This window comes from Platalea leucorodia, assembly GCF_965183815.1.
Source record: "Platalea leucorodia genome assembly, chromosome: 15".
Taxonomy (NCBI): domain Eukaryota; kingdom Metazoa; phylum Chordata; class Aves; order Pelecaniformes; family Threskiornithidae; genus Platalea; species Platalea leucorodia.
This window is the reverse complement of record NC_138837.1, coordinates 6,393,029-6,406,470: the sequence shown is the minus strand read 5'-3', so window position 1 is coordinate 6,406,470 and position 13,442 is coordinate 6,393,029. Positions and strand designations below refer to the sequence as shown.

At 41.3% G+C, this 13,442-nt stretch overlaps 1 protein-coding gene across 6 annotated transcripts in view; it reads right to left on the bottom strand.

The window, feature by feature from the left end:
* Positions 1–13,442, bottom strand: part of FNBP1 (formin binding protein 1) — a gene marked incomplete at its 3' end in the record, with an annotated part of 103,926 nt that overhangs the window by 9,720 nt on the left and 80,764 nt on the right. For all 6 annotated transcript variants that reach the window (XM_082327660.1, XM_082327658.1, XM_082327659.1 and 3 more), the window contains 2 exons: positions 3,771–3,880; positions 919–1,051 (listed from right to left, as the gene is read on the bottom strand). In XM_082327660.1, coding sequence (XP_082183786.1) covers positions 919–1,051; positions 3,771–3,880 — 243 coding nt within the window. The remainder of the gene's footprint in view (positions 1–918; positions 1,052–3,770; positions 3,881–13,442) is intronic.

Below are 13,442 nucleotides of genomic sequence, written 5' to 3'. Positions count from 1 at the left end.
AGGGGGAATAGATTCTGTACTTTAAGTGTATATTAAATTTATCAGTCTTGCCAAAAAACACACTTACTGAAAACTTGATTCTTTTTTGATGCTGGTTGCCGAAAACACTGTGACCCAAGAGAAGCAGTTAACAGCAGCTGTTGGGAGATGCTGCTGGTCCAGTCACAATAAAGTAAAAAGATGTGTGGCAGCTTATAGCAGCCTCAATAACACCAGAAACACAGCAATCTCAGTGACCACTGAATTCAAAAGAGGACTAAAGCTGGGGAGAATGAAAGATCCAGTGATTTTCAAATGGATAAGAAAGCAATGGACAATAAAGCCAACAGCTGTAAGAAACATCTAAAATTAATGGGCTGTATCTATTTATGTACATTGCACAACTTAGTGAAGTTTTTTCTCAGCCCTATGATCCTTCTCCTGTAATTATAATGGCTTCATATATTCCAAATACCCTTGAGATTTTGTATCTCTAAGAAGGTTCCTGTTAATGGCAGACTATTCCTTAAAACATATTTTATCTGAAGGCTTCTGTCTTGCTGTTAGACTATAAATGGTGCTTTACATTTACGTTCCTCTGATTTTCCACTGACATCCGTAACATGATGCTTCAAATTATTTTATTAATTAAATAAGCATCTGAACCCCTCTGGGCAGTCCAGAGAGCACTACATTGCCTCTTATCCACCCTTAGCCCCATTTGTTTTCTATGGCAAATTAAACAGCAGGATTGTTGGCTGACTGTCACAAGAGATGGGTGCATATTTATGTTACACAAACAGGCTCAAAGATCTCAATTAGTGCAAGTGTTTAAGTAGCACTTACCCATACATGGTAAGAAAATGCATCAATACATCTGGAAAAGCATCTGCTTAGCATGTGCTGAGCTATGTTTTAGTGAAATGTCTCTTCCCATACCTCAAATTTCTGAACTTCTAATCGTAACTTTTCAATGTTCTGTCCAAGTTCTGCTAATCTGTGGTCCACACTCGCTGCATCTCCCATCTGTGGGTTCTTGATATACACATCTTTCATTTTCGTTAAGGCATCTCTGAGAGACAGAAAAAAAAATAAAACATGTAAGTGTTAGCGCAGCTGGGGGCAAACGCCTTTCTCTAAATGAGGGCAAATGAAAGGATAATAAACTGCCTCTTTTTCACTCTGTGGTTCAAGCCTGAGGGGTTACAAAGGTGACTGAGAACATCCAGACAAGGGTTTTTGTCTTGTATAGAACCAGCCATTAAAAAATAACAGTAAAATCACTCGCCAGAAGAGAAGCTAAGGGTTCTCCACGTGAGAGAGGCTGGCAGAGGAGCCTCACCCACGGACCGCGAGGCACAGGAGGTGTGCTGGGTCGGACAAGCACACAACACATCCAGACCAAATTATTCAAGCTCTACGTGCTCTACTTGAAGAATCTTAGCAGAAAAATGACCGAATTCTTGGACAGTGGCCTTTTGCAAGGCAAAAGGGGGAATCTGGTATGGACTTTTAGCCTGACATGTTCTTTTGTTTAGTACCACGATTTCTACTTGCTAACCCTGGGGAAAAAAATAAAAATAAAAATCTCGCAACGAATGACAGCTTCAACTTTCTAGATGAATATCATCCCAGTGTTTGGGGCACAGACAAACAGTTGCATCATTATTCGCCATCATGGGCTGAAATCCAGTTGAGAAACTGGGACAAAGAGCTGGACGTGGATGTATTAATAATAAAAATGGAGTGCTAACCAGAAATTCTCACCCTGCCTGTTGCAGTTTGTCTTTTGCAACCCAAATCATTTGTAAGATATTTATTTCACACTACTTAAAACAAAGCTAATTCCAGATGGTTTGCATTTGTCACAGCGCAGCGACAGATGGACCTTGGGCCGCACAATGCGACCCTGGATCCTGTTAAGTTATACAGCATTTTTACTAGACTCTTTCTAGGGGCTGCGTTTCATATCAGCCCAGATGCCAAACGCCTAGGGTTTCGGAGATGTTAATTTTAAGGCCTGCGATGATGAATGTGATACCGTAAGGCCAAGATTGATGTCGTACGTGCCTTCGTGAGCTCCCTAAGGAAAGCCTACGGAGCTCTCACTGACAGCAGTGTGCTGCCTTTGACCTGAGTCAAGCTGAAGCTGAACTTAAAGAAAAAAGTTATCTGCATGATGATGAACATCTCAGAGCTTAGGGAAGGGTGGACTTACGAGCTGATTTCCTGTATTACTGGCACAGCTATTCAGCTTTTCTCTAGGCATTAGTTGAGGGGAGAAAGGTTAATGCGAGTCCCACGACTCAAGTTAACGCTTTTTATATTTTAGAGTTTCCCACCAAACTCTTGACAATTGCAATCCTGTGCCTGCCTTTGCTTTGTGTGGATTGAAAATGGGAAAAAGTGTGGGTGGCGAGGAAGTGGGACGGCTCTGTGGTTGAAGCCCTAAGGAACAATATTGCAAACATATGAGTCACAATTATTACTATGTTTTTTAACTCTTATTTAACTGCTGGTGCTATTTCCTCAATCATATACTATCTTCATTTTAAATAACTTAATTCTGCTCTGATTTCATATCCGATTTTAATGTTGGGTTACCTCAGAATTAATACAGAGCAAAAAGGAAAATCTGTACAGAAACAAATGTAAGCTACAACAGAGGAAAAAAAACAAAGCAATGAGAAATCATATAATCAATGTGGCGGTTTTCCTTTTGTATTCATGATATAAAACATAAAGAAGAAAGTTTGGGTTACTAGACCAAATAAACAGGTTCTTCAAAGCAAGTTAGCAGAAAATGTAGGCACATCTGTACGAATGTAAAGCAATGTTTAGGGATAGACTAGTACCGGAGAGGCTAAGTCTTGAAATCATTCAGGAAAGAAAAGTTCTGTCTCTTGCAAACATAACATGCTGAATCTTTAATGCAACTGCAGAATGTGAACAAACACAAAGCAACAAATATAGGCAGCCAGAATCAATAAAAAATGTGTAATAAAATAGCCTTATTCTCAACCAGAATGATAAATGAAGCTTTGTAGAAAAGGCATCCACAAAGCACAGGAGTCATCATCTTTCTGCTTCCAGGAAATGTGAGCTACAGATCAGAGAGTCTTAAGATACACACCAATCAATCAGCACTTTTGACGATGTTAGCATGCTCATAATAGCCTCTCTTGTTGGGATCTACCCATGCCCATCATGCAGTAATAGGCGCTCTGCTCAGTGCTGAGAGGTCTATGATTGTACCTTTGACTGAGGTTGTATTTACATCTTGTACTTTCCTAAAAAACACCCTCAGGAATGGCTCACATCAAGAAACCAACTAAGGGTATCTAACAGCAATCTTTGTCTGGCTCACGATTAAACTGCTGCTCCCCTGTGAAAGCTCAAAAAAGAAGGGGGAAAAAAGTGTCTCTAGTTGCTTCATTTATATCATGCCCATCGTTTCCATCCTTACACTAGGATCTTATCTCATGATACCCAAGAAGACAGGATATGCATTACTCTGAGGTGGGAGAATGGAATAAAGAGAAAGCCAGCTTTTGCCCCAGCTCTGACCTACATCAGCCAAAATTAAACAACTGACTTTAGAATCTGAGTTGTGCAGAGCCTTGCCTCTCTCAGATGTTTTCAGCCGTATGTAACCCCTGGTTCTTTTTTGCTTGGAACAGTACCTTAAAAAAACCTAGAACCTTGTCCTGATTTGCTCTTATATATTACTTGTTTGTCTTCTGCTATATAAGACCACCTACTTCATTTTTCATTGAATGGAGCTCACATACCTTTGATCCATCTCCTTCTGAATGTCTTTGTTTAGTTCATCAACTTTTTGCTGGAGTTTCTTTCTTCTTTGCTCAGGTGGGAGATTGCTGAAGTCCTCTGGCCCTGCTCCCTGCACAGAGTGGAATGGAATAACAAAGAAGAAAAATCAGAGCCTGAAAGAATCTTTCAGGATTGCATTTTGAAAACAGCTCACAAAAGTCTGTGCAAAATTACAATGGTCTGAAGCATTGTTATTATTTGTACTGGGAGTTATCTGTTAGCAATCTGGATGCCCTAGAAATAACCTCAGGACCACATCCCACTTTCATACCAAATAGCTAATGGGAAATCACCAACTAAAGAATGCCAGAATTCAATGGCAGAGCCAAGAATCTATTTTTATCCATACTTATCATCAGATTTTATTTAACAGAGCTCCATTCTCATGCTGATCTTTCCTGCCTTCCCTTACTGTGCTCCAAACAGCATCCCCATAAAAGCAGTTGCTAGCTTTTACTCCTGTGTCACAGCCACGCTTCTCACGTACGCTATTAATTGCTGGCTGGTCCACATAGTCTGAGTGCTAGCCCAATACAGTTAATTTATGCCAGGGCTCTCCTGAACGCACTACGGTAACAGAAGTGCTTCCTCTGGCATTCTGCAATTTAAAACCATGCTGCATGCTTTCCAAGATCCACATTCCATGTCAAAGTCTCTCCATTTTTCCTCTCACTTGTTCTAGCATAAAAATCAGGAGTTGTATCAAAGCCCTAGAATCAATCAATTTGAAGTCATAACCAAAGACGACATTTGAAGACCACAGTGGTTACCTTTGTGTGATTCTGCTTGAAAACCCCTTTTCTGCCTTCAAACTGCTACGCTTCTTCTTGATTGCCTCCATTTAATATAGCAAATAGATGACACATAAAACACATCCATCCTATTTTCTTCAAAGTACCACCTATTTTTGTCTTGCAGGAGGGCAAGGGGGACAGTTTGGGTGGGCTGTACTGAACACACACCAATATTAACTAGTTGCACCAGTAAAGGAATGAGGTTCTTGTACATAATCTTGAATTTGTACAGGTTTGGTTTTTTTTTTTTTTTGTTTTGGCTTTTGCTCATTCCTCGTCTCATTTCTAAGGCAGAATACCAGCCCACGGAAGAAAACAGGGTAAAAACACAGAGCTGAGCAACCAAATTCAGTGGCCCAGCAGCTTACTGAAAACTTGTGAGCAGAGTTCCAGCATTACTCTTATTCAAATGCCAAGTCTCTCTCTCAGAGGAGTGTGATTTAGTGGAAACTGCCACAAAAGCTCCCCATTAGACCCTTTCAACTCTGCACTGAATGTGGTCTCAGACAGTGCGCTCTTTCTTCTGCATTTGCGGAACAAGCTGTTTAGAAAGAAAGCGTGTGGGTGTCAGGGTTGGAGGACAACTACAGGACAACTACTACAGATCTTCTCCTCTGGGCTAGCCATTTCAAAATCACAGAACAGGCAAACCTCATGAAATTGCTGCCATATTGATTTTCAGTAAAAGATGGCATATGCGTCTAGTTAAGCCTTCATCATCTGTGTAATAATACACTTAAAATTCCATTTCATGAGACAACAAGAAAGCAAATTTAAGACAAATGAAGGAAACAACTAAGTTACACTCATTCTGAAACTTTAACCACATGAAGTCTTAACAGTGCTTACATTACCTGCTGCGTATGGTGCAGGAGAGATCTATTTTAATTCATTCTTTAATGATAATATTTTGCTTGATAGTAACTCCCACATCACGTTAGACATGAGAGTGATTCAATATATTTTATGGATAATCTACACACTAAAACCATACATATCTTTTTAAGGCAAAGCATCTGGATGTAGCTTTGTAAATAAACAAGCAGTTACAGGAAAGACCATATAACATTCTTCTCAGTTCTAAGCAGAAGAGACAGATATGCTTGAAAATATCCCCAGTTATACATTAGGAGAATGTAACAGATGTAGTCAAACAGATTTGGAAAAGCATCTTCTTTTTAATTCTTCAACTTCATTGAAAAGCTCTAGGCTAGACTAAATTCAGTATCTTTGTTCACAATGCTTCAGACCAAAGCATTAGAGTTGCATAGAAACGCATGCCTGAGCCTAGGAGGTGATCTCACTCAGACTTTATTCCGTGCTCAATCATTTCCCATCGTAACAGAAGCTACAGTTTCTCTTCCAAGAGGAAGAGTCAAGGAGCAATTTTTGCACACGCGGGGCACATTTCATGCTCTCAAGCAAAACCACACCTGGGCTATCTCTCCAGTAGTGACCACTGCCTACATTTTTAGAAACGCTTCATCAGCGAGGTGGGGGGGAAACCTATGCTGGTTTTGATGTGTTATCATAGGACCAGCAGAGCCAGTGCTCACTAGATTTCCTTGCATAAAAAGATATTGTGATTTAGGATGCAAATTGTCCCAAGATGAAGGGCTGTGAAAAACAAGGCTGTGTTAGGACCAGTTTCTGGGCTGAGGCTACATCTGGGGAGAGCACGGGGTTTATCAGCCCCCGTTTTGGCTCTTGGGTCCTAGAGGAATTTACAATCAAGCTGATTTCCTCTGCCTGAGCCGCACACGGGTCTCTGTCCTTTCTGCACATCTCTTTGGTTTGTGCAATTCTTGGGGAAAGGCCCGGTCAGCCATTTATTTGGGGAAGATTTATTCCTACATAGAAAGGCTTAGCTCAGCTACACAACATACTAGCACTGTGGCTACGGAAACAACAAATGGAAATCCCTGGTATAAATGCATCAGGCTACCAGCCAAAAGAACAAGGTTTGCAAGTAAGCTAGAGATTTCCATCATTGCTCAGGCCCACCGCAGGTCTCCAGTGAGAAGCAATATCGCTAATGGAGCCCAAGCAAGTCACTGTGCTGACAGAGCAGCAGCAGGACCTGAACCCTCCAGAGCTACAGCAGGTGGCCTTCATGGCCCATGCGGTTCCTCCGAATAAGCTGCTATGAACAGAACAGGTCCACAAGGATGTATCCAAGAACAATATATATGTGCAGGGGGGAGAGAGCACCTAAAGGCGCTGACTGGTGAGGAATAAGAAAACTTTTAAGCTAATGCAGTTAAGGTGCAGATCCTCTGAAGCTCTCTGAAAGTGCCAGCAGGCATTTGAAGCTCTTGCAGGCCGGCACGAAGTGGGTCAGCAAACCAGTCGTGTTCTCCTTGTGACTGGGCTCACGAAGAGCAAAGGAATGTAGACAAGCCGTCAGGGACAGACCAAGGTGTGGAGTATCTCAAGTAGTACGGTACCTTGTGTATGAAGTTCAGCACATAATTTGCTTTCCCAAATATGTTCACCCCTTCCCTTTCCAACTCAGTAACATGTTATCTTACCGTAGTTCAAGAAACCTTCACAGCTGCATCCGAGATAGAATTTAGGATTCACATATATATATATATATATATATGTATCTCCATTTGCAAATTCAAATCAGAATGAGTTAACCTTGTTGGTTAAGGTTTACAGAACTTTAATTAATATCATCATTAGTTATTCTGAAGGACTACATAGGGCTGTAAAATGTAGGTGGTGATAATGCAGATTTCCAGTAATACCTGGACATGGAAAGCAAACTTTGCAGCTATGTTACACAAAAGACATGCATTTCTCTCTGGAAAAGGTCCAGCAAGCACAGGGACCTTTATTATTTTTTTTTTTTCTTTAAATGTTTTAATGTATACTTACACAGTAGCAGAATTACTTGATACTGTTTTTCTACATTTTCATAGCCCTAGATTATAAAAGTGAAACCTAAACTATTTATTAGAGTTAATTTTTTAGCAGCTTATTAGAAAGACTGAATACTGATCACCTCTATTAGACTCCAGACCTGTGTATTCAGAGTTATCTGATAAATATCAAAAAAAGGCAAACACAAAGAAGAAACAAATTTAACAGTTAATTTCAGTGTCATGTCACATGTGGCACAGTGCACATTAAAACACACACAGAAAATTGTGATTAAAACACAGGACAGGCATGCTGTAAATGTGCTTACCAGCTTGAGAGAAAGCTTCATGTAAAAATTGGAGAGATACAGGGTGGGGGAGAAAGAGAAAAAACAACAGTGCATCAGTAGAAGAGGAACTTTTTCAGACTGATGTTACAATAAAATGACACATAATCCCCTTGCTCTTGGAAGGCAAAATGGGTAACACTAACAGATCTGTGCAAAAGTTCACAAGACGGGCCAGCGTTATCAGTCAGCTGCCATTTCCTCGCCAGAAGAAACAGAAATAGAAGAGTGTTGTACCTCTACTCATGTGCTTTAGCACCGCAGGTAAAAATCTGGCCTGGATTGCCTCATTTACAGCGGCTACAACAGCAGAGATGTTTTACATTTCAGTAATGCTTCTAAAGTGGAAAAAACCTCAGAACTTGCAGATGTAGGCAAGTCACTTTAAATCAAAAATGTGTCAAAATGCAGTCATGAGCATCAGTCCCTTTATGCAAGGGCTTAAGAGAAGGGGGGTAACACCCAGCCAAAATTCAGTGAAGAGGTAAGGGACTGCACTTGGCCTCCAGCTGCCAAAAGCACGACGGGATCTCCAGCGATCTCCTAGCTCTCAGGCCTGCGTCCAAAGGACAATGTCCCTGCAAGAGCCCTGTTGATCGCATACAGTGCTGTCCAGGCAGTCACGTCAAGTCTTTTCATGTTCTTGATCAATTAAAAAACAAATACTCAGTCTCAAAACATACTTTGGCCATACAGTCAGACAAGGTCAAGACCAAGAAGGGGGGGGGGGCCTCTTTTACAGCAAATTGGTTCTATCACAGCATAGTAAGACATTATGCAAGCTCCTTAAATGATATATGTGATCTAATTCTTCAAAGGTTACCATGTTTCCTGGTACGGAGCCAAAACATTATCTTTTAGTTACTCTGGGCAAGTAAGAGACTGAAGGGGTGTGCATGCTCAGAGGGCCTGCGCAGCAGCACGGGCTGCCTTTGCCCTGCATCCTTGCCCGTGCCGCTCTCGGCGGCGCTGAGGGCCTCAGAAACGGCCAGGTGAACAAATGGGCCCGGGCAGCCGACCACCAGAACTACCAAAGCCTCTTCCAGCGTTGCAAGTCGTTATAGCAGCTGCAGTTCAGGTTTTCCAAGAGAGAGGGAGACTAACAGTGCTCCAGTGCTTTTCTGTGCTGTGCCAAGGAGCACAAGTTAGCTGCTGTTCAGGATATAAAAGCAGATTTTAAAGGGAGAATCAAAACTACCCCAGCCTCCTCCAGGAACCTGCGCTGTGCCTGTCCTACCAGCTCTTTGGGGACAGCTGGGAAATGCTCAAACGACACAATAAACTTGTAAATGAGTAAATGTATGTGCTTGGTGAAGGCAGTTGAAATGTAGAACTTGGGAAACGCCTCTCACTGCAGGCAATGATCTGTACTGCGAGACCTCTGAACCTCCTCCCGCTCAAGAGTTCTCTGTTATTTTACTACCAACAACTCCTGAACATGATGCTCTCAAACAGACACTCAACTTTTGGCAAAAGCACAGTTCTTTAGGATTGGATTTCAAATAAATAAAGGTGGCTCCACACCTATGATGTTTTTGACAGCATGATTTAAGAAATACACATTTTTCAAAAATAACAATTACCATTGGTCACCAGAATTTGTGCAGCCGTACATGCCAACCATTCAAGGAAAACATATGGCCTTGCAATAAAGAGTGGAATAGCCCACTTGAACGGATGCATTCAGCGACACGGCAGCAGTTCAACTTCCCTCTGAAGGTCAGTCCATCAGGAAGCAAACACGTGCTAACAATCACAGTGCCATGAAGAAACTCACTCTCTCGGCTACGAGGCCATTAAAAAAAAAAAAGGCAAATAAATGCAATGCATTTGAGAGAATAATCATACGGGAAGGAGAAAGAATGAGCTAAAATACGCTGCTGAAGAAATTCAGCGCAGGCAGCTCTTGTTTGCGTAATTGCTTTAGCGCTCCTGTGAACTTTAGCATAGACATGATCAGCACAAATTGAGATCCTTGTACATATATACAGACAAGACTCATGGTGCGGAATAAGTATTTACCTACGAAGCGCTCTGTAAAAGGCACAAATGTATGCTACATGCGCTAGTCTCTAAACACTACTCGCTCTAAAGGCACTACACTACTGCGAAGAATCATCTGCATCAAGACTATTCTTTTGCTGTACATTCAGCAAATTTGAAAAGGATTATAGACACTGTATGCCGAATTCTTACGCTGTTAAGTATGACAAAAATAGAAAACTTATTAATAGCATTTCCAAATAGTACATCAGGGATTGTTATAACCAGTACAAATAACAAAGCAGATCATAGACTGGAAACAATGAAATGCTGAAATAAGTCATATTCACAGTTTTCCATTTCTGAAGTGTATTCGTAATTTTACATGAGAGCAATTCAGTTTCTATAAACAAATACAAGCAGACTGAAAATAAATCTGCATTAAACACTAAGTAACTACTTTTGCCCATTCTTTTGGGTTTTCACAGCTAGAAACTTGCTCACAGGCTCCTGGGAGAACACGGGCATTTTTCCCCCAAATGATCAAATAAATTACGTTTCTTCAAAATGAGCAAATCCGTTTCAAGCTGTCAATTTAGAACAAGTCTATTAGTCTTACAGGGAAAAAAACGACGAGCCTAAGAGCCACAAGCTTCAATAACACATGAGAGAGCATGAAAGCCAGCAAGTCCATGTGTTATTGGACAGTCACGGCCACTAACCTCACTTACAGAAAACAGGGTTGAAATAAATCACTGGACTTCCATACAACCAAGAGGCAATTTTCTGTCTTAGTGGTCCTGTAACCATCTCCCCATATTCTGCTTTATCCGGGTATCAGATTTAGAGGTCACGTATCCCGATTCCATGAGCTGTCATCGTTACAGGGAGTTCAGGGAGGCTTCAGAAAGCTCCACGGAGCGCTCCACGACCAAGGTACGGAACGTGCCACTGCGCTGCTGCAAATCAGGGGCTGGCTCATGATGCTCAAGACCGCATTCATAGAATAATTTGGAATAAAAGCATGGAACCTGTTTGGAGTACTTACTCTGAATTTCACAGGTCCAGCTACTTTAATTGTGCCAATTTCAGCATTTCCAGGACTAGCAGACATCTCTTTCCTGCACGTAACACAGTAAGCTGCAACTTGCCTCCCACCAAATTTTCCTTTTATCTTTTACAAAGCACATTTCCACAGCACACTCTAACGGCGTTGTAAGTGGGGTTAGCGACTGTGTAGCAACGGTATGGGCTGATCACACCATACGCGGACTTACAACATATTCCCTAGCCTCAATGGCACACGTGGGTGTCCCTAAAGTCCTCTTCATGAGTTCTTTGTGAATATACAAAGACTGTGTCTGCTGGTGAGTCAGCAAGAGAAAACACACATCCGTTACACTGGAGACGAGCACGGCACCTCTGTGTTTACTGCTTCTACAGCAAAAGACAGCTTGGCGTTTAACTAGCCTTTCAGTGCAAAGTGGAAGCTTCCTAGAAACTAGGTGAATATTAAGAGTTTAGCATTCTCACAAAAATCAGAAAATACAATATTTTTAAATGCTAGCTTAAACACGCAAGGTCAGAAAACATCTCTCTCTCTGTGCTAGAATAAACCATGGCTTTAATGACCCCACCCACCAAAAAATCCTGGTCTCGGCACAGATTTATACACTTACATTAGAATAACAAGTATTCCCAGGGGCAGGGAAGAGAGCAGGTACAAGAGGGGTGGTTTGTTTGGTTTGCTGTTTCTGCATGCAGAACAACAAAGCACTGATCACCCAGGCAGACCAACAGCTAAGTGTCGAGGGAGAAGACTGCACAGTGTCACAGAGGCAAGACGGGATGGTAGGAGAAAACATTAACTGGTGCAATGGAAATACAATCACATTGTAATGAAGTCAACAACTTCCACTAAAAAGGAAACCACAAAAGTCCCTCCGTGTGCCTTAGGGGACCGCCTGGAGGCTGGAACGTGGGTAATGACAGCCATACCTGCGTCCCGGCTCCCCGACCCATCCCCTCTGCTTAATCACAACCCAGTCTCGAGGTACGAGAGGAAAGGCAAGTCTGCACAACACAGTGATTCAAAGGTGTAAGTTCTACCCCTGGATTTTGTTAGTTCAGAAGTATTGCTCTTTAAAATAAAGGTGCTGATGTTACTGCTGCTACAGCAATACAACAAAAGAACACAAAATTAATATCAACTAGCAGAATACTGAGTCTTCTTTGTCCTCAAAATGGAATTAGAAAAAGCAGAGCAAGCATAAATGAAATTGTGACTTATGTAAGTGGTTCCTCATTTTTTGTACTCCTCTGGCTTTAACTTCCCTAAAGAGACAGAGTTGATTTTAAGTGTTATACTATTTTCATACTGCCTTTGTAAAGAGTTATTAGAAACAGCACTCACAAAAACTGTGTAAAAGACTTTTTTCCCCCTCATCTTCTAGTTCTGATCCATGACAAGTGCTGTAACGGTTTTACAGTACTTTCTACAATGGACATTTCTGCTGGTGGGGTTAGAAGAAAGAAGCTTTGAGGAAAATACAAAACTGTATTTAGAAAACCATAGACACTGACAAGAGTCAGCACCTAAATTTTTTTTAATTTTTTTTTTTTTTTAACAGACTAGGATTTCATATTGGCAGTGACCACTGGTACTGGTATTGGCGCCTCTACATTAACCTGGCATCTGTTGTAAATTGTTCAGGCATCTGCTTCCTTCCATGAAAACAAGATTCATTGGATTTTTGGTTTGGAAGCAAAATTAAAACCAGATTGGGCACAGGACATATCATTACTAATTATATAATTCATTTTAACAGTCACCAGTGATTTTTCTGCTTTAGTTTTGAATTTTTTCTTTCCAAAAGCAACATAAGATGCTAAAGCAAAACTTTATAAGGAAAGTACTAAAACATACTGCCTCTCCAGACACGTTCTGATATCAGAAGTTTCATGGAGGAATCGTATGGGAATCCATTCACTCACTCACGTTTCAAGGATCAACTACAACGTGCAGTTCTGCTGGTGTTATTTATCCTGTTACGGTCTTAGCATCTACTGGACTTGTTCGCATTAAGTAGTTCCTTTTCATGCACTTCTTCCTTAAGCCAGTGCAAAAAAGGAGCATGATCCTGTTTCCTCCGACATAAACAAATTGTTACCCTGGCTTTTGTAGGAGTGAACAGCTCAGTTTATCAACAAAGCCAGGAAGGACCTGCTTGACAACTTGGTTGAATACTCTAAAATAATACTTCAAATGCCTCGTGGCCACCTTTACTGCAAGGTGTCTGTGGAGTAGAATTTTGTCTCTGAACAAAACCAGCAGTGCAGAGAAAATATTCAGAGCAATTGAAATTATTCAGTGTCCGAAGCCAAAGGCCCGTCACATTGTGCTGTCCTGCTGGCTCCCTGCACGACCTTTCCAAAAGTTGCTTCACTGATGTCTTTCTGTACAGATCAAATGTTCTTCTGTGTAGAGGACAGCTTCCCTCTACGTCCTCCTGATTTCTTTGGTAACATCACAATCCAGTGTTCGTAACGTTACTGCTCATGCTCCTGAGCAAAATTCAGGTGCTTTTGGATTTGGCAGGGGGATGGAGAGGAATCAAGAAAAGGAAATGTTATAAAACTGA